Genomic DNA, 23028 nt, shown 5'->3' on the forward strand with positions numbered 1-23028 from the left:
TCAGGAAATTGGTTTTCGGCAAGAATGTCATGTTGGTGTTTTGTTCTGTAAGCAAGACATTTGCTAATCCCATTGTATTGGAATATATGGCGTTTTATATATTCTAAAACCAATTAGGCAAATGTTCAATTCACAATAAATAAATATACGTTGTGCGTTTGCAATTTTGTTTAGTGCATATGGAATTTATTCTACTGGTTGGCCATGGAAAGCAACGTAGGTAGTAAAATATATAACGAAGGTCAACAATGTACCCCGTTACTTACAAAGGAAATTGGGGCATCAACCCCTCTCCCTTTCTATTTTTCTAGGGACGAATGACCTTTTCTTCCTCCTTTGAAACTTATTTGTATTAAATGTTATTAATAATGACGTATAACTTTAACCTCGGTCATAACTTTTGAGTAAGAAGAGAAAGATATGGCTTTCATATTAATTTTACTTGTGTATTACCTGTAACAAGAATTTTCTCAGTATATAATGATTTTTTTACCCCGTGATATTGACCCTGAAGTCCGACCTAGATTTCAAAAATGTTATCTTTACTTATTACCCTTTAAGGAAAAGAGATAGTGCTTTCATATTTTGGGACACGTTTATTGACTGTTACAAGATGTTTCCAGCATGCTATAATTTTTTACCTTTCTGTTGACCTAAATTTCAACAATTTTACCTTTCGCCGACGCCGAGGGTATTACATAAGCTCCCCCAACTTCGTTGAGGTGAGCTAAAAGTAAAAGGACCAACCAAAATTTAATTAACAAAATGATTATCATATAGTGGACTGCAAGTGTAAATAAACACAACTAGAAATGTTTCATTGTTTATTAATTCACTACAATGATTTTGTCAACTCATATAACAAAAAATACAACAGCCTTTCAAAAAAACAACTTAATTCTTGTATAAACTATATACTTTTCAACTGACAAAAAGAGGTAAACAGTGAACCATTCAAAAAGAGGTAATGATGACCAGATGTGATATTTATGATATACAGATTCATTTGAAATGTTAAGATTCATTTCATTACTGCTACATTTGTGTGAATAATGTTAAGGTTACTTAAAACAAGCTGATCCCTTTACTTGTACCTCAGAATGAAGCAAAAATATGCATCATTAAGCTAGTCTAAAGAAGATCTCTAGCTTAAGAGCAAGTTCATTAATTGTGAACAGTTAACTGTCAAATAATACATAAACAAGAGATGCTTGGCTTTACACTCTTTACTTGCTCATTTTCTTTTTCTTTTTTTTCTCAAGTGTGATGTAATTGTGAACGGTGTTTTTGATTTTTTTCCAACTTAATCGTCTCAATTCTTTATGTTCATGAAGTGCTTTGTCACAGTCTCTTTTTCTCAGCTCTTTGTGATGAAGTATATTCATTTGGAAAATCTTTCGTATGATCTTTACTTCTTTCTCATTCAGTCGGCAAATACTTTTTCCTTCAATAAAATGCAACTAAATGAACGTAAATTGAAAGCAAATTTACCAACGTTTTTAAGCACAAACTTACCTAACAATGCACCATTACGGATTCATATTTATAAGCAAACTTAAGTTAACCATGTTGACTTTTATAAATTACACAGTGGTAGGAACTAATGGTTATCTATAGTATACTATATAACCATAGCTACTTTATGCTTGTGACCCTTGAATGAAAATGTATAATGCCCTTTTATCTTGTCAAGGAAATTTTGGTAGTTAATAGTGCTCCAACCTAAAAATAAAATGACTGCCCCCCTCCCCAACTGAAATTTCTTCCTACAGACCTAAATGAATCTGACAATACACTATTAAAGATTGCTTGATCATCAAACATGAACTTCTTTAAGCATTATAAATGATTCCAATATAAAAATATACTTTACTTTTGCTCTATCAGTAATTGCTCCCTTTTGTAACTCATTTAGAAAACTCTGTGTCCTAAACAATTAAACAAGTACCTCACTATACAAAGTCTGTGTTTCTAATATTAACATACATTTAGTACCTAACTATAAACATTCAGTGTTTCTTATATAAACACCAATGTACCTCACTATACAAAGTCAGTGTTTCTAATATAAACAAACATGTCATCATTATGCAAAGTCAGTGTTTCCTATATAAACATTCATGTACCTCACTATGCAAAATCAATGTTTCCAATAGAAACACACATGTACCTCACTATACAAAGTCAATGCTTCCTAAACAAGTACACATATACCTCACTACGCAAAGTCAATGTTTCCAATATAAACACACATGTACCTCACTATGCACAGTCAGTGTTTCCTATATAAACACACATACCTCAATATGCAAAGTCGATGCTTCCAATAGAAACACACATGTACCTCACTACTCAAAGTCAGTGTTTCCTCTATAAACACACATGTACCTCACTATGCACAGTTGGTGTTTTCTATATAAACACACATGTACCTCATTATGCAAAGTTGGTGTTTTCTATATAAACACACATGTACCTCACTATGCAAAGTCGGTGTTTTCTATATAAACACATATGTACCTCACTATGCAAAGTTGGTGTTTTCTATATAAACACACATGTACCTCATTATGCAAAGTCAATGTTTCCAATAGAAACACACATGTACCTCACTATGTAAAGTCGGTGTTTTCTATATAAACAAACATGTCATCATTACGCAAAGTCAGTGTTTCCTATATAAACATATCATTCATGTACCTCACTATGCAAAATCAAAGTTTCCTATACGAGTACACATATACCTCACTACGCAAAGTCAATGTTTCCAATATAAACACTCATTTACCTCACTATGCAAAGTCAATGTTTACAATAGAAACACACATGTACCTCACTATGCAAAGTCGGTGTTTTCTATATAAACACATATGTACCTCACTATGCAAAGTTGGTGTTTTCTATATAAACACACATGTACCTCATTATGCAAAGTCAATGTTTCCAATAGAAACACACATGTACCTCACTATGTAAAGTCAGTGTTTCCTATGCAAGCACACATGTAACTCACTATGCAAAGACAGTGTTTCCTATATAAACACACATGTACGTCACTATGCGAAGTCGGTGTTTTCTATATATAAACACACATGTACCTCACTATGCAAAGTCAGTTTTTTATATATCAACACACATGTACCTCACAATGCAAAGTCAGTGTTTCCAATAGAAACACACATGTACCTCACTGTGCAAAGTCAGTGTTTCCTATATGAACACACATTTAGTACCTCACTATGCAATGTCAATGTTTCTAATATATTTACATTCAATGTAATTTCCTTTATTAAGTCCATTAGAAATCCACGACGTTCAACTTTCTTTAATATATCGGAATCCTTGTCACAGCGCAGTAGAATACACATAAGGAACTACAAGTATTTTCAGTATTTAGGAATACCAAGATGTATATTGATTTTACTCAAATTCATTTAAAAGAAAACTACCCTTGTAAAAAACAGGAAATACGGCAAAAGTGCATTAAAAACTAATTTGTCATTTTATTTCCTCGCAATGTTTATTTGCGTAATTTAACTTTCCAACGTTACAAACACTTTCTGATGTCACGACCGGCTATTACATTTATCGAGCACACCAAAACCGAGGGGCGCTAAAATCACATTTAACATGAAAGAAATAAAAAATTATAATAAAGAAAAATTAGAAAATGTAAATAAAAGCAATAAATTCATATTTTGGGATGTCTTTGGTCCTATAACACACATGGCTGTGCCGCATCATACCGCGCTAACGCCGGTATTCAATTCGTCGGCATGGCCATGTGTGTTATAGGACCAAAGTCATCCCAAAATATGAATTCAATGCTTAAATAAACTAGAAATATGTCCATAGGACATGAATGCCCCGCCGTGGATGTATTAGTAAAGCAACATGAAAATTTGTATGTGTATAAAATTTGATCAGAATAATTTGAATAGTGCAGTCTTCGAAATAACCTGGGTGCCCCATGCCCGGGACCTGGTAAATTTGCAAACGGGCATGTGAAAATTCTCAAATTATATGCCCGAAGGGCATTTGTGAATTTTCTTCGATTCGCGATGTTTACTTGCTATTTCTTCAGTTATACCCTAGTTATTCGTGTAAACTTGTTATGTGATATCTTAATCTGAATTGCCAGCCTATATTTGTCTTACATTACATTATCGGTACGTACAATACTACATTTTGGGAGGGGGGGGGGGGGAGAAATTCAATATACTTCACTTTAGACTCTTTTGCTTTATCTTAATTAATTTCATTTTCTTTTAACCACTACACTTAACAATTATTTCAATATACGAGAGCTGATAAAATCAGCTGTTATCAGTTATGCTTTGTATTTTTCGTTTTTTTACTTTCGTTTTTAAAAAAACGATCCCAATGTTTATCATATCATTGTATTTAATTAATATCTGTTTTTAATAAAATGATATTTAGTTAACCTCTAAATCTATGTTGTTCACCATGCATATACCCCTTCAAATGGTTACGTAATTAATCCCCTAAATGCTCCAGGCATATTACCTGTACAGCTGTGTCATTCTGCGATCAAGCGTGAAGTGATTTCCTGTGGCTAATTAACAGTTTTTTTAACACCTCGGCAAACAAAGATACTAATCTGTGTGCATTGAATAAATAAAATATTCCTATCCTGATTTATAAAACACAAATCGGAAATTTTAGGATGAATTTTCAGATCTTTCTTGTTGATTAATTGATATTGGGTCAAAAAATTGGGATGATCGATTTTGCGGGTGAAAACAATGACACGCTGCGGGTCATTATGAGTGGGGGGTGAGAGGTCAATTTTGCGGGTGTGACCCACCGAATGCGGGTCACTTGGCAGGTCTGCCTGTCAAATGATTATCAATTGTAATCATTAAAGTGTTTAATTTAACCTATTTGTTTTCTCGATGTTTCTTGCCAAATTATGATATCTTTATTGATACCATATGCAGTGGACTGCTGTCATGATGATCATGATCCTACTTCAATTCAACTATAATGGCCAACAAACAGCCAGCATACGAGTCAAAAGTTGTGAACAAAAAGGCACACCAAAATGGCAGACAAGCAGGCCACCGTAGATTTAAAACTTCTTGTAAACAATTTAAACTAAAGATTGAGAGAATTTAAAAACAGCAAAACTGTACTTATAGTTAATATTACCTTATAACATTATTTTTTATTGCACAATCATATATCTGCTATATGAATGAAATTTGAGTAGGGCATGTACAAATTTCAATGGGCTGGGTTAAAATTATACATGCCCGAAGGGCATGTGCTGAAAAAGAATTGTTGTGAATAGTGATGCAGCTGAATTGCTTGTTTGGAAAATATAGGTCAGATCCAGCATCCGAAGCAAGTCTGGTAGTGTCCATCCCTAGATGCATCATCCATGTAAGTTTGGTTCAGGCAGGGCTTATAGTTATTTGGGAATGAAAATATAGGTCAGATCCAACATCCGAAGCAAGTCTGGTAGTGTCCATCCCTAGATGCATCATCCATGCAAGTTTGGTCCAAGAAGGGCTTATAATTCCTTAGGAATTGACCTGCTCCAAAAACTTAAATATGGTCACTTATTTGGAAAATGTAGGTCAGATCCAGCATCCGAAGCGAGTCTGGTAGTGTTCATCCCGAGATGCATCATCAATGCAAGTTTGTATCAATATGTGAATTTTGATTAATCCATCCTGAATGGTATGTTTAAAACTGAATTAAACACCAATTTAACAAAAGTGAGGTCAAGGTCAAAGGAAAGGTCAAGGTCAAAAAATGTTGATGCAGTTGCATAGCTCTCATCAATATCTATCAGCATATGAAGTTTGATGAAAATATCTTGGATGGTTTCTTTAAAACTTAGCTTTGAGCAGAGCTAAACGCAAAGTGTGACGGAAGGACAGAAGGACGGAAGACGGACATGACAAACACTATATGCCCCGGCCATATTAATGGCAGGGCATAACAAATATGTACCTCATATATGCCAAGCCAGTGCTTCCTATATAAACACACATTTAATTAGTACCTCACTATGCTAAGTTCAACATTTCAAATATAAACACACATGTACCTCACAATGCAAAGACAGTGAGAGCTAAACGCAAAGTGTGACGGAAGGACAGAAAGACGGAAGACGGACATGACAAACACTATATGCCCCGGCCATATTAATGGCAGGGCATAACAAATATGTACCTCATATATGCCAAGCCAGTGCTTCCTATATAAACACACATTTAATTAGTACCTCACTATGCTAAGTTCAACATTTCAAATATAAACACACATGTACCTCACAATGCAAAGACAGTGTTTCTAATATAAACACACATGTACCTCATTATGCAAAGTCAGTGTTTCCAATAGAAACACGCATGTACCTCACTATGCAGTAAGTGTTTACAATAGAAACACAGATGTACCTCACTATGCAAAGTCAGTGTTTTCTATATAAGTACACATGTATCTCACTTTGCGTTAGAGATTCCATATAAACATATATTAAGGAGGTTCCTTACACCACTTTTTGATGACGTACTACACAAAAAAATAAACCTCCATTGTTTCAAACGAGTTCCTTTGGGGGACAAATTGTACAGGTACCTTCATCATATGACCCTAACCTATAAGGTTTCGTCAAAGGTCAACATGTTCAAAAATTTATTTTTACAATAGCCCCAAAACTATATGAGCCCCAAAACTATATAAAGATAAAACTTTTACAGTTCATCAATTTTTCATCGATTAACAGAGACAGAGTATCACTTGATAAAAAAAAAAATACTTGGAAAAAATATTGAGAAAAATTCTACTTCAAAATGCATATATTTTTAAAATATGCACATAATTAATTCCATGATCTTAGTGAAAATCATCATTGCAGAAACAAAATATGTTTATCAATGAAGGGTAAGTTGGACTTGGATAGTCTCTGAAAAGTTGTTCTCCCTGTTTGTTTTGTCCAAATGTTTAGACTTGAAAGTGAAAGTACATTGCAAATGGTGGATTCTACAGGGGTCTTGTCTTTATACATGTCATGCTTTCAATAACAGCCTACCAGAGACCATTCACGTCCAACTTGCCCTTTAGTGATAAGCATATATTATTTCTGCAATGATGGTTTTCACAAAAAGGACAGAATAAAGCAGGTGCATTTTTTAAAAAAATATGCATATTTTCTGATACAATTTTTCTTCAAAAAAATATTTTTAAAAATATTTGTTATCATGTGATACTTTCTATCTATTAATCAATGATATGTTTATAAACTGTAAAGGTTTTGACTTTATACCACACATAGTTTAGGAGCTATTGTAAAAATAATTTTTAGACATGTTGACCTTTGACGAAACCTTAAAACGCTTCAAACTGATGAAACGTTCGATATCCTGTAAACAATGAAAACAAAGTAACGGATTTAATGTGCATAAACCAAGAAGAATTTTTTTAGGCAGAAAGCAAAAAAAAAACATCAGCTCAGCCAAGTCTTTGCCAAACAAGTAATGTGCAATGTTGTAATCGAGCAATGAGCTCTATCAGTCAGTATGTATTGAGGAAATTCGAGTTAAAATCTACAAATTTGTTTAAAATACTATTTACAGTGTACTTGCAATATTTACTTTGCTGGTGTTGATTTATATACTTGCTTAAATGATTTAAAGCATTGTTCAAATGTTCTTTGTGTTTTGAGTCTTAGGAAATTAGGAAAGATAACTCTTGCAGGTGGACTTTTTATACCATATATTTTTTCTAATTGGACTTTTCATTCCATTAAAACATTCTTCATTCAATTGATCACATACAAAATTCCTTAAAATACATTCCTTGTCTCTTTAGAGCTCATTTCCTAATATTTCATGAAAAGATTAAACAGATAATGACATTATTTTTAAAAGAAAACTATTTTTCTAGTAATTATGAGTTTTTTTCATTGTGTGTACTTGTCTAAACAATATGTCCATCATTTGACACTGAAGGTTCTGAATTGAATTTCTGGTAGTAATAATCTTGAAAAAAAAAAAACATTTCACTAAAATTTGAAAAAAAAGTGAAAAAAAATCACTAAAAATATTTAATATATCAATACCTCCATTTTGATATTTGACATTTACATTATAATTGGTACTATTATGAAATCTAAAATAAACTGTGGGTGTAATGAGCCACCTTAAGAAATCTAAAAATGAAAAAAAAAATCAGCATATAGGATAGGAAGTACATGTATCCATGGTTCTCAAATTATCAACTGCTGATTATATGGGATTTACCTCTTGAGGGTTTAGGAGCTTTTGGTTCCATTTCCTTTTCTCTGACTGCTTCACTTTCCTCTGCATTGTAATCATCATCTTCCACTTCATCATCATCATCATCAACATCCCCATCCAAGTTTATGTCTACAATAAACAGCCTCATTTTTATCCTGTTTATACCATCCAAGTACAATAATTAACTTCACTTAACTGTATTTTAGCAACTAAATCACAAATACTTCCTACTTCACTCCATTTTCTTTTTACTATGTGTATGTTTAAAATGACTTTTTTCGTTTTAACAAATAAAAAAAAAATTCTAAATACCTTCACAGGCAATTTTCCAGAGACTTCCCACTATACTTTGAGATGTCACCATTGTCAAAAGCAGTTAAAATTGTTCCCATTCTTGCAATCTGCAGAGTGTCATTTGGAAGTCGGTAGAATGAATTATGAATCCTTATGTCATGTCCAAGAAAGCCTGCCATGATTTCCAGATCATTCTTTTCCAAATTGAGTATTTGGGAAACAGTTGCTACGTGCTTCCTCAGTTTGGTACTCGTTATATTAGCAGCTTTTGTAACGCCACATTCTAATGCAAATTTTCGAAGGCAATCTGAACTTCGAATAGGGTTCAGTGAATCAAAGCTAGATCTTGCAAAGACATACACATTTTTTGGATTCACACCAGCCAGTTTTCTGGTTTCAATAAGCAAATTAATGCTTCTCTCAAGTGCTGGAGTTAGCAGGATAGGAACAGTACGACCTCGTTTCCCTCGAATTTCAACTCTTGAGAATGTTTTACACAGAAGTCTTTCAAGAGGTTTTAACGAATCTTCTATTTCTTTCAGAGAGTCATTCTTTGATCGTTTCTCACAAAAAGCTTGAACAGTTATTCTTTCTGCTTCACCTCCTCTTCTCCTGTTAAACATCACCAGTCTAGCTAATGTCACCTGATTCAGATCATCCCACACAGATTTTGTTACTGATTTCTGTAACAAAACAACTAGTTTCTCTGTCTTTTCCTTTAAAAGGCTTTGCAGTTTTTGGATGTCCTCTGTTAAAGGAAGTCCTTGACCTTTGTTCACTTTGTTTGCCATTAAAGTTTGTAAAGCACAGCTAGAAATGGAATCGGTCCATTCATTTTCACAAAGAGTAGAAAATGCATCTGCATTTTTGCTCAATTCTTCACTTCCTTCAATCAGGGCCATAGATTTTTTTATTTTTGCACATTTCTTCAAAGAATGACCCAACTTTAGAGCCAATGATGGGTTTGCATATGAATTTGTACTGTCCTTGAACCCACAAAGTGTTTTTGTGCATTTCACTACAGTTGGGAATTTCTGGGGCTGGATAGCATCATCAAGGGAATTAATGTCTTCATCAATTTCTCTCAGTGAAATTAATAGTCTTCCCAATTCTCTCATTTTCTGGCTAACATGTGTGTACAAGTGAGTTAAGTGCCCATGTTTCTGGTAGAGTTTTTCTCCAATTTTAACAATGATGGTGTCATTTCTTGCTGCTATGCTAACCTCATCCGCAGACATCCTATTCAAAACATTCTCTCTAAGCCCATGACTAACCTCTGTGCTGGTTGGAAGCAAAAGTGAAGCTTGTGAAGAGACTTTCCTATATTTCTGTTCTTTTTCTTCTGGAGCAAAAGGGCAATTCTTAATGTGCCTCCACAAACAAGATTTCAGGAAAAAACCCAAGCAGTACTGACATGGCAGAAACTGCTTGGCAGATGCCTCATTCCAATTTCTTGTAAATGTTACAAGAGTTCCATGTCCTGTTTTCAAAACTGCACAATTGTGTTGATAGTCACCGGAATTTCTAAGTTTCAAAAGTGCAAGTTTTCTATTATTTGAATTTAGTGGATGAGATTCAATCTGCTGTACTTCTTTTTCTTTTGCATGCACTCCCAAATAGTGTTTAGTAATATTTGTAAATCCTTTCTGGCAGTAAAAACAAAAATGTTGTTTATCCCATACACGGATTCCCTCTTTGTTTTTTGAATGCTGAACATGAACTTCTTCATCCACATTGACTGTGCTTGAAATAATTTCAGTCGTTGGGTCCGATTTCTCAACTCTTCGCTTTTGGTGCTTAGATTTGTCTGATGTTGAACTCACTTTTTGTTCTTGATTATCTTCAGATCTCACACTGTCTCCATCACTTTCCATCTCATAATCGGGATTTTCAGGGTCTCCATTAATCTCCATCTCATAATCAGGATTTTCAGGGTCTCCATTAATCTCCATCTCATAATCAGGATTTTCACTGACTACATCACTTTCCGTCTCATAATCAGGATCTTCAGGGTCTGTCAACTCCATTGATTCCTCCGAATCTTCTGAAGCCTCTAAATCTTCTGAACCTTCAGAATCTTCTAAAAAATTCCCAAGTCCTAAAAACAATGAAAAGGATCTAGTTAGCAATTGATTGCTATAAATAATACCAAATATATAGCCAACATACAATACCGACAAGACACAACCTACACCAGAGCGAACCCCAAGCGGACCCCAGGTCCGCTTCCTGGGTTCGCTCGAGGTCCGCTTCCGGTTTGCTTTCAGAAATTTTGGAATTGCACTGGGTGTGCTTTGGATGTGCTCTGGGTTTACTCGGGGTCAGCTTTGGGTCGGCTAAAGCAAACCCGGCTCTCACTTTCTGGGACTGCTTTACGCACCGGTGCGTGAAGCGGACCCCGCTTTAATCTGGCCGCCAGCAAGCCAAGTCCCTTATATACTGATAATTAGAATTTTTAGCGAGGATTTAATTTTGGCATTTTTAGCGAGGATGCAGACATCGCTAAAATTGAATATGGCTAAAAATCAATTGCGTATTATTTGTAATAGCTTCTTTAGTAAGCATATTAAAATCGCTAAAATTACTTCTCGCTAAAAATAAAATACCTTTTTTTAGATAAAAATCGCTAAAGAATCACGGGCAGTAAGCATATATGAGCTGCCCAATATTTTAAAGAAAATTTTATACCAGTGCTATCGTTAAGTTGGTTTATTTTTCATATAACGAGATGTCCAGTTTGATGTTAATAGCAATAAAATTTTCAACATTTGATTCGTAGTTGAGTTATCACGATGTGAAGTTGTGTGATTTTTCCGGAATTGAGAAATTTCCATCAAATTCTCACATTCCAAAGAAGATTTAGATATGGCCGCATGAAAACAACAAAGTAAAACTTTGATAGATTGTTTAAAATGACATAATAAATTATATCCCAAAATATCATTCTGTTGTTCGCATGCGGCCACCCTGAAAAATATAAAAAACGATGTTTTTTGAGGCCGATTTTGATCGCTTCCGGTTTCGGTTTTTATATTCAGACGTAAACAAAGTTGGAGGAAACAGAAAATGTGACAGTAGATTTATCGAAGTTCTAACCATTTAACAGGTAGGGATGAATTGAAAGTCAGAGTAATTGTAATTTTACATCCACTACTTACATACACTGTTCAAAATTAAATCCCCTCCTAAACTTTTTAATGATAAAAGATTCGACATGACAGACTCCGCGAACTCCATGAACTCGGGGGGACGGTAATCAATGCATGTCAAACAGTTGAAAATAGAAAATATGTATTTAAAATATATTAAACAGGAACACAACATGCTATCTTCTTTCAATTAAAAACTAAATTATAAAAAGTTGACTTATTCATCGATTCTCTTTGAATTAGGCCCGAATATTCATGATTCATGAACCCTCGATCGGCCGGTTGATCTGCATGATTAGCCGCGTTTTATCAGTTGTGAAAATCTTAACATATACGGCATTAAAATATAAATATACTACATTTCTATGTTGGTGTTTATTACATATTTTTCTGTCTGAGTACAAATACAACCGAGTCTAGCGTTTGTGTATTCAAGTACCTTTGTACTTTGTGTAAATGTATGGTGTGCTATAACAGTCAAAAATAAAAAAAAAAATGTAAGAGTTTTTTTTCTTTTTTTTTTTTTTTTGTTGCAGAGACATATAAAACCATTGTAAATACAAAACCATGGTTTTATATGTCTGGTTGTAGTAAAACCGTTAAAGAAATAAAAAAAAATAGTTTCTAAAAAATAAGCTAACATCACTAAATCTAATTAATGTTCTTTGCAGAATAAATAATAATTATAAATAAAATTCTTTCTATTTTTCTTGTGGGAACAATGTATTTTTTGTTGTTTTTTTAACCAATTAATTAAAATATTATTAACGTAAAATTAAACTTTTGTAAGTATTAAAAAAATAATAAGATTACCAAGGAATATTTCAAATTCATTTAAGTCACCATTAAAATGAAAAAAAAAAAATGTTTGTCATTACAAGGTTCATCTTTTTTGTTTTAATTTAAAGTACACAATAATGTCTTTGCCTCTGATTTTATTCATTAAACTCAAATAGGTAAATCAATAAAACTGCTATTTAAATTGATTTCTTGAATGAAATAATTATATATTATACCTGGTAATATTAATAAATGATTCCCTTTTTTCATATATAAAGAAAATCTTATGCAAATGTATATACACTGTACAAGTAACCCCCCCCCCCGCCGTCCCTTGGTATAGACAAAATGTGCAGACAAAACATATATAGTAATTTAATTTTGATATTCATATTTTAATTGTAGGATGCCTGGAGATGGTCCAAAACAATATCCTGTTACTGGAGCTGTTACTTGTTGGTATTGTCAGTGCCGTGCCCATGTGACCTCAATATTGTGGTTTCTTGGCTATGAAAGACACACAAACTTTGCAGTAAGACCTACTCAAGACTGGGCAGACTACCTTGATGCAGCTGTGCTTCCTGCAGTAATGGATGGCTCATCAGAGAGTGAAATGGGTGCAATGGAAGAGTGACATGAATTGCAACATTGGTTTATTGAGAGTGAACATTATTGAGAGTGAACATTCTGCAGATTATAGGCGTCTCCATATGTGTGAAAATTCTCGAGAGGGATGTTAAACAATATACAATCAATCAAATACAATCAATCAATCAATCTGCAGGTTATGATATCCACTGCATTAGGCTCCCATTGTTGTTTTCAACAATATAGTGGAAGGCTGTGTATATATTGTTATTTATTAATTGTAAATAGGAATTTTTATGTATCTTTGATTCTTTTTGTGTTTAAATTGTGATTTCTTAACATCTGTTATATAATCGAGAACTTAAAATATAGTACATTGCACATCCCAAAAACATATTAGATTCATTGCCTGAGTTTAACAAGTTCGGTTGTAAATATTGAAAGATTAATTATGTACATTGACAAATGAAATGATTTGTTATTATGATATGATTATTCTTCATGAATAATTATTATAAAAATTAATATACTGATGTAAAATACATAATGCATCACAAAATGTTTCTCAGATAATAGTAACAATTATAGTTTATTACGCAGCGTGTTTATTTGCATATTGAACTTTGTTAAAATTAACATGACTATATACAAGTACTTGTTATTTTTTGTAATACAATGTAATTACAAAACCTTTCCAGACAAACATGTACTAGTATAACTAATTCTTTGATACTTAGTTCATTTTTATGACATTGTGAGGATGATAAACATTATCTTATTATGAGTAAATGTAGTGTATAAGGCATGAGTAGTGTGATGTTAAACTTCTATGATCTTTTTGGTAAAAGTATAGGTGGGTGATGGTAGTTCTGGAATTTGTTTATGCAAACTGAAATCCCTTATTGTTATTTTTGTCAAGTTTAATGAATTGTTATTAAAAATGTTAGTTGAATACATTTCTTGTTTGTTCACTTTGTGCATTCAATGTATTTTTATGTTAAATACATACAAGCAAATTCAAAGAATTGTGGTGCCCCGCTTTCGGTGTCTTTGTGAGTGAGATGTTATTTTTTCTGACATATTATGTCTAATATGAACACCATATCATATGTAATTTATTTAGTAATTATCATTGAAATTGATTTTTTTGAAGGATGAAAACCCTAATCCTGACCGTTAAAAACTTATGGCCAAAGTGAAAGTTTTAAAAGTAGGTCAACTCCAAGGTCAAGATCAAAGGGTCAAAGTTGTTGATATCCAATGAAAGGTCTTCTCACAAGGATTACGTATGTGAAGTATGAAAGTCCTAGCCATTACCGTTCAAAAGTTATGGTCAAGGTTAAAGGTTATTCATAAGTACGTAAATCTTTAAGGTCAAGGTCAAAGTTGTTGATATCCAATTAAAGCTCCTGCCACAAAGAATATATATGTGAAATATAAAAGTCTTATTATCTACCGTTCAAGAGTTGCGACCAAAGTTAAAGTTTTTTAAAAGTAGTGAAAACTCCAATGTCAAGGTCAAAGGGTGAAAGTTGTTAGTATCCAATGAAAGGTATTCTCAAAGGATTACATATGTGAAGTAGAAAGCCCTAGCTCTCACATTTCAAAAGCTATGGTCAAGGTTAAAGTTTATTCATAAGTACGTAAATCTCAAAGGTCAAGGTCAAAAGGTCAAGGTTGTTGGTATCCAATGAAAGGTCTTGACTCAAAGAATACATATGTGAAAAATAAATTCCTAGTATCTACTGTTTAAAAGTTGTGACCAAGGTTAAAGTTTAAAAAGTAGTTAAAACTCCAAGGTCAAGGGGTAAAAGTTGTCAGTATCCAATGGAAGGTCTTTTTACAAGGATTACATATGTGAAGTACGAAAGCCTTAGTCCTCACCGTTCAAAAGTAATGGTCAAGGTTAAAGTTTTTTCATAAGTACGTGGAACTCCATGGTCAAGGTCAAAAGGTCAAGGTTGTTGGTATCCATTGAAAGGTCTTGCCACAAAGAATACATATGTAAAATATGAAAGTCCTAGTACCTACTATTCAAAAGTTACGGCCAAAGTTAAGTTTGGAATTTTTGTGTAAAAGTGGGTTAAACTCAAAGGTCAAGGTCAAAAGGTCAAATTTGGTGGTACCCAAAGAAAGGTCTTGTAATAAGGAATACACATGTGTAATATGAAAGTCATAACTCCACTAAATCAAAAGTTATGGGCAAGGTTAAAGTCTTTGTGACTGACAGACTTACAGACTGACAGACAGATGAATAAGATTTAATGTACCCCTGCTTTCGCGAAAACTGGGGACAAAAACAACTGTTTTACATTCAAATCTGTTATTTCACCACTTTTAGCTAAAAAAAATAGTTTCTATTCACATGTTTAAGATCATTTCTGTTGTATTTGTATTAAACATCCATCTTTTATTTCTTTAATCATATTTACAGGGAAAAAATATTATTAAGAATTTCCAGAAATCAGTGAAAATAGTGTTATTTTTGTATTGACCCCAAAATGTCTTAATAGTGGTTTTTTCATCAAAATATGTCTAAAAAGGTGTGATTCAATCATAATTCTTTTAATATTTATAATATTTTGTCCATTATGGTTGGGGCATATTTAGGGTCTTAATGCCCCTGATTCTTTGCATCTCGCTAAAATTTCGACTTATACGGTATTCCAGTACAGTAATGGGATTGTGGATCGATCATTGTTGTCTATGAGGCGATCGATACATGTACACTGTACATGTAAACAGTGACATTATGGAGAATATTGATAAATCATTTTCTAAAATTCAATTGTACATTCGATGTAGATTTACATGCCTTTGGTATAATTAATTTCCTTGATTTCTCAGATCTCAGAATTTCGAGAAATTCAAAGTTAGTTAACAGCAGGTTATTATGCATTTATTTTTCTTTAGTTATACATTTAACATATGATCCAAAATTCGCTGTCAAGGAATTTTCGTTACATCTCTCAAAACTGCCATTTATTTTTTTCTGTTTCACAACTTTAATGAATAAACTTATTTAATATTTCTCTGTTGCTCATATTTAATAACTAATCATGTTTTAATGATTATTAAACAAAAAATTAAACTTTTAATGATCGTTTTTGTAGCAATTTAGTGGACAAACTCTGTGACATTTTTTCATATGGCCCGAGGAAATGAAGGAATAGCAGCAGTAAATAAAATCATACCACCTAATTTTCTTGACTCTTTTTTTCTGTACAGATTTATTTATTTAATTTACTATGTTTGTTAAAAAAATATTGATAATTTTTAAAATTAAACTATGGTTAAATTTTATGCTTGGGGATGTAACATTTCGTGTCAATTCTGTTACGTCTGTTCCACACCCGCGTTCAGATACACGAGAGGAAATTTCGATCCTTACAGTCTATTTAAAGTAAGAAGAGATGTCGTAAAACTATTTTAAGAACAGTGAGCCATTCAACTATAAATAAAGTGTTTCTTAATAATCATCGAAATATAATTCAAATTTTCGTGTCAAAATGTTACGTCTGTATATACCTGTCAATTATGAATCTATTGAATGACCGAATGACAACATCCTGTTTTTACGACATTTTCTGGTGTCTACTTTCACTTCTGATCGAGACATGTGCTCTTGTTGGATCTGTGCCAAGAAAACATGGAAGGTGACGGAAGGAGTAGGTAGGTCCTTTGTATGTTACGTCTCTCATTTTTTGTGACTTCAATTTTGACGTAGATTTAAGGATATTATTTGAAGTATTTATAAATCAAATAGGGGTTGTTTACAAAGAAATGAGAATTAAATTTCATTTTAGATGTAAACAATAAACACTGCTATGCCGAAAAAAGAATAATGCTAACTTATTTCACACCATGGTTGGATTGATCGTGTCCATAGTTACATCAAGCCATCCCAATCATGTTTACAAAGATAGGTGTATTTATAGATTTTATTTGCATACTTATTTTATTGTAATTGATTGAATGAAACTTAATAGTAATAGGGAATAACTGCAGTGACCTCTCTATATATAAAATATCTGAAAATTTATGAAAGATGTAACTTTGACAAGATTTTTAATCATCACCGAATGTGTCAAAGTTACATCACTGATTTATGAATGTGCATATTTTTTTGTTGTTGATTTTTTTGTGTAAAAAACTCTTTGGTGTTTTAAGACATGCAAAATACAAGACAAACTTGAGTGATGATAGTGTCCAGTATGCTTTGATCCATCATGCTTAAAATATAATTTGTGATGTAACATTAGACAAGAGTTTTTGTGTCCAAGTTACACCTTTGTGTTAAACTATGTTTTTCATTGTCCTAACGTCTTTCTTAGCAACTTTTCTTTTCTTTTCAGGTTACAGATTGGCCATAAGTTGGATTCTACAAGAAGACGAAGGGGGGTTGGGTACAGGATGTGATTGAACATACTTTGCTTCAAAGTCAAAGTGATGTCAAAGACATTACATGTATTCCTGCCCCAGATTTTACTTGTCATGGGAGCCGTATTTTTTGTTTTTATAATCTTTAAAAAAATCTTTGATTCTCATTCCAACTGCCTCATATTTATCCCCTGCCTTCATTTTTTTGTTTAGAAATTGATCAAGTAAGCAAATATTTCTTTACAATAATTATTAAATAAAAATTAATGTCCCTTCCGGCTACTTCTTTATATCCCGACTCCGAAGGAATGGGGGGTATACTGTTTTACCCTTGTGTTTTTGTCTGTGTGTCCATGTGTCTGTATGTAACAAATTTTGGACAGTTTTCTCAGCAACTACTCATTGCAGATGATTGAAATTTTAGCACACTATTTGTTTAGGCATATGCCTTATGGTAGGATTCATTTTTGTTCAAATCTAACGTCAACTTCCTGTTTATCTATCGTCTCTCCTTACCAAATTTTTGTTGCAGTCTCGGTAACTTCTCATCACAGATGGTTGAAATTTTGGCACACTATTTGTTAAGTATTTTACATGTTTGAATTCATTTTTTGTTTGAATTTCATGTCAACACAAGATGGTATATTCAAATGAGAGTAGGGGGTATTAGTTACTAGTGAGCATTTTCTCACAGACTTCTTGTTTTAAATTAAAAATTGGATGAGAATCAAAGTTTTATTTATTTTGGAATGATTGAAATAAAATTGAAAATTAACTTACTAAACTTAGTGTTATTTTTTTAGTTTCCTTTGGTATTATAGTTTAAATTAAACATGTTAAGAGCTTAGAATCAATCACATTCTGAAAAAAAAAATTAAATTGAAGACTTCAGTGTCCACTGTTACATCTCTGAATTTTAAAATGAGGCATAACATTTTCTTCCCTTGCTTTATGTTTCTGCAAACTTAATAAAAATATATTTGAAAGCAAGCACATTCCTTTAAAAAACATTTTGCTCAATCCAGTTCAACATTGGGGGTTAATTTTTCTTTTTTATGCTGAAATATGTGTCCTGTTACATCTGGAACAGAAGATGATGATTTCATATAAAAGTATTCAGATTTGAGTGTCAAAATTAATAATAAAAAGAATTTTTGTTCTAAAGAAAATAAGATTGGTGTCACAATAAAGAAATGTATTAGTTTTTATTGATTAATTTGACTTGAACTTTAAGTGTCCTCGTTACATCACTCATTCTTAACGAATTTAATTTTAATTGTATCTTAATTTTTTCAAGTCCGACTATCTCGACCTTCCTAGGTGACTTGGTCCTCATACCATTCTTCAATTTGCAACAATATTTAGAATGATATTTTAAGTCTGAAAAATTGGACACGAAGCTTTGAGTGATGTAACAAAAATTCCTTGACAGCAAATTCTAGATCAAATGAAAACAAAATCAGAAGAGGAAGAAAAAAGGTGTTGAGTTGATTTTCAATGTTTCGAGTAGTATAAAATAGAAACTGATGTAAGCATCTAAACAAAATACCTTTCAAATTCATGCATTATAAAGTTTAAAATTATATTTCTTTTTCTTTAGGTTTTGCTAAATCCTAGTATAATCAGGTCTGGATGATTTCCAAATAAGGAAGTCAAGAACGATAACCATAAATTGCTATTAATACACAGAATAAACAAGGAACTAGTCCTTCTGACCAATCAGACAAAAGCATTTAGACAAACCCATGAGAAAATACCCGGTAAATAAAACACGTGGTTAATAAGTTTTTTGCTTAAAAGATTTTTTAGAACAAACTCTTTGTAAACTTTAAACGCATTTGGGCATAATAGAATATTTATGACAATTCTACGTGAACAAACACGACTTGAAAGCTTAGAATACCTTTTAAGTGGGATTAAAAAATCTGTCACAAGGAGGTAGCAATCCTAAAAGTTTAACTTATGTTAAAAATTTGATATGAATACGGAAAATTTTAAGTTTTTATAGCCTGACATGAAAATCTTGTCGAATAGATATCAGTCTTCATTATTTTTTGAATGTTTTTTTCTTTCTTTTTTTTTGTTTACAAAATAGTCCATGCAGTTTTTGATATGCAAGGCAAGATATTGGGATAAAACACATAAAACACATTCATGTATTATTACAGAATCCTCTTTTCTCCACTTTATTGTTTAAATAAACACAATGTACCCCATTATGCACTTAAAGTATTTTCTAAATGGTAGACGTTTCTGACAATTTTTGTTATGATTTCATGATCCTAGATTAATTGACTCGTATGAAAAATAACAATGCACTCACTTTTTACATAATTAAACAGAAACTTTCTGCCACCAATGACCAGCATATCTCCATTATTCAATTCTTGGCCGATTTCAACTGCTTCTCCATTTACAATGACAGGAAAGCTTTCACTATAATTAGTTAAGTAAGCCTGAAAAATTACAAAATTGGATAATCAAAAGAAAATAAGGAATAGATAAAAGATCCAATAAAGCATTTGATATACACTTAGGTAAGGAATTTGTTAAAAATGAAAATTACATTTCTTATTCCTTTTTCACACATAAAGTGAATTTTTATGGGTAAAATCAAGACAAAACTTACTGATGAAAATATGTCAAATCAAACAACTTAGAAAACTACATGCCATGATAAATTTACATTTAGTTAGTATATTACCTTCGACCTTTCAACTGAAACAACTGCATGAATCTTGTCAACATTTTTGAGGGACACTTTTATATTACACTCTCTTCCACTGCAACAAAATTAAATAAGTATTTAAACGAAAATACAGCTGAACTTTACTATCTTGAACTGGGTATCTGATTTACTATGGATATGCCAAATTAAGCTTAAAGTCCCAATCCCTTTTCCTTTTTTTTCACAATTTACACCTAAATATAACACTTCATTGGTCCTGTTATGTCTGAGATAACAAGATTGGACTGTACTGAAAATTTGAAATGATTTAAATTAAACTGTTTTAAGTCAGTATTCTTATCCACTTAAACATTAAATGTATATTACACTAGATATCATTGAGATGGTGGCCATCTCAAAGGGCCCCGCGTTCAACAATGAACATGAAAATGTAAGGTCGTTTAAAAAGGATTATTTTGAAGAGGAACATTTGTGTTATACAGTAAAAGTCATTTAGTACGACTTCACGGATACTGCAAATTTACTTATATTAACGAAGTTATCTTGTATCCCAAGTTATATAAATTTACTGGAATTAAAGGCAAAGAATTATGCACCAAACAAAGATTTTAAACAGAAAGGGTAATTCTGACCATGACCTAGAAACTTCGACCAAGGTCACTGCACATCCATTGACCAGTCGATCTCTATGAGTGAAGTAATAGCCAGATTGGACAAACAAAAGAGAAAAATATACTCCGGACTAGGATTTTTCATATCATTCTGCTATGACCTTGACCTTTGACCTAGAAACCTGTTTCAAGGTCACTGCAAACTGGTTACCCAAAGGCATTCTGTGGGTGAAGTATGAGCCAGATTGGGCCAAGGAGAGAGAAGATATGCTTCTGACAAGGATTTTTCATATAATTCAGCTTGGACTTGACCTTTGACCTAGAAACCTGGTTCAAGGTCACTGCACACTGGTTACCCAAAGGCACTCTGTGGGTGAAGTATGAGCCAGATTGGGCCAAGGAGAGAGAAGATATGCCCCGGACAAGAGATCTCGGACGGACGGACGAACAGACTGATCACTATAGGGCGCCCGCCAAGCGGGGCCCTAATAAATATTCACATTACTGACAGCATATTCATATAAATAAATATAACTGCAAGCATAGCATTATAGAACTATCCAACACATTTTCTTTCCAGCTAATGTTGGCTTGGGAAAGTTCTACTTTAAACAATGCTTACTACTTTAAAATGTTAAATTTCTGCAGTCAAATCAACAAATATGCACAATTTGTTACCTTCCAATGACACATTCCTCCTCATCCAAAGGGTAACTCGCTCCAAGACTATCATCCTTTTTGATCAGAGTTATTTTTGCAAATCCAAAATCTATCAACAAGAGTTAAGAAAAGAATTCAAAATAGATCAATAGTAAGATAGCAATATCCATTGAATTTAGGTAATATTGTAGAACCCAGTGATCAACATGGAAAACTGGACTTGCCATTCAAGTGACCATGACAGAAATCTTAAAGGAAAAAATGGATTGAAGATTGAACAAAAAAAGAATGAATAATATACCGTAAAAGACTATTTGAATACCTTACCTTCTATGTCCGTGTCTTTGGCGACTTGATGCCCAGAGTCTTGAGTACAACCTGGCTGACAATGTATATCTTTACTGGCAACTGAAATTGAAGATTAATTAGAATGAATGAAAAAAGCAAAAAAATAAGAACAGTCTTTACTTGTTTCCAAAATAAACAACCATTTAGTACCTCACTATGCTAACTCAGTGTTTCTAATATAAACACACATGTACCTCACTATGCAAAGACAGTGTTTCCTATAAAAACACACATGTACCTAACTATGCAACGTTAGTGTTTCCAATATATACACACATTTATTACCTAACTATGCGAAATCAGTGTTAGAATTTTAACTTCCTACAGCAAACAAAACATTCAGACACATATTTTTATATGCCTTACCCTGTAAGTCCGAGTCTTTGGTGACTTGATGCCCAAATTCTTTAGTAGAGGCTGGTTGACAATTTATATCTTTGGTGGCAACTGAAATTGAAGAATTATTAGCATGAATGAAACAAGATAAACACAAAGAGAATATAAAAAAAAAATTTAACAGAAGTCTCTGTCGAGACTGTACCTCTACTTGTTTGTACTTCTAACAAAGGAAGATAAAAGAAGCCATTGCGATCAGCTCAAAATTGTAGGAGGAGTAACATATCTGACCAGTAGAGCTAAAAATAGTTAAAGCCTTTACTTTCAATCACTAGTTTTACTTTCAGTGTACCTAGCATAATTTTCACTTCCTACAGCAAACAAAACATTCAGACACATATATTTATATGCCTTACCCTGTAAGTCAGTGTCTTTGGTGACTTGATGCCCAAAGTCTTGAGTACAACCTGGTTGACAATGTATATCTTTACTGGCAACTGAAATTGAAGAATTATTAGAATGAATGAAAAAAGCAAAAAATAAAGAACAGTCTTGACTTGTTTCCAAAATAAACAACCATTTAGTACCTCACTCTGCATAGTCAGTGTTTCTAATATAAACACATATGTACCCCACTATGCAAAGTCAGTGTTTCCTATAAAACTACACATGTACCTCACTATGCAAAGACAGTGTTTCTTTCCTCTAATATAAACACATACACATGTACAGTCTTTCCTATATAAACACACATGTACCTCACTATGCAAAGACAGTGTTTCAAAAAGAAACACGCATTCGGTACCTCACTATGCAAAGTCAGTGTTTCCTATAAAAGTACACATGTACCTCACTATGCAAAGACAGTCTTTCCTATATAAACACACATGTACCTCACTATGCAAAGACAGTCTTTCCTA

General features: G+C 32.8%; 1 protein-coding gene across 1 annotated transcript; it reads right to left on the bottom strand.

The window, feature by feature from the left end:
• Positions 1–864: 864 nt before the first annotated feature.
• LOC134283770 (uncharacterized) lies at positions 865–22121 on the bottom strand. Its single transcript, XM_062766250.1, has 8 exons — positions 22091–22121; positions 21752–21832; positions 21443–21533; positions 20169–20247; positions 19788–19920; positions 8622–10665; positions 8277–8428; positions 865–1444 (listed from the first exon to the last, which is right to left on the bottom strand). Exons 1-8 carry the CDS (start codon positions 22119–22121, stop codon positions 1227–1229), a joined length of 2829 nt encoding a protein of 942 aa, XP_062622234.1. The 3' UTR covers positions 865–1226.
• Between the last annotated feature and the right edge of the window lie 907 nt (positions 22122–23028).

Source organism: Saccostrea cucullata, unplaced genomic scaffold (assembly GCF_032062105.1).
Source record: "Saccostrea cucullata isolate Sc308-1 unplaced genomic scaffold, CSIRO_AGI_Scuc_v1 ctg5058, whole genome shotgun sequence".
NCBI lineage: Eukaryota > Metazoa > Mollusca > Bivalvia > Ostreida > Ostreidae > Saccostrea > Saccostrea cuccullata.

Bases quoted from the DNA above. Each gene is read 5' to 3' on its own strand.
- LOC134283770 (XM_062766250.1), bottom strand. From the start codon at position 22,121: ATGTGTCTGAATGTTTTGTTTGCTGTAGGAA. The intron at 21,534-21,751 runs GTAAGGTATTCA...TCTTGTTGATAG, and splicing joins CAAAGACACGGACATAGAAG to ATTTTGGATTTGCAAAAATA. The intron at 1,445-8,276 runs GTAAATCCCATA...ATTTTATTGAAG, and splicing joins AGCTCCTAAACCCTCAAGAG to GAAAAAGTATTTGCCGACTG.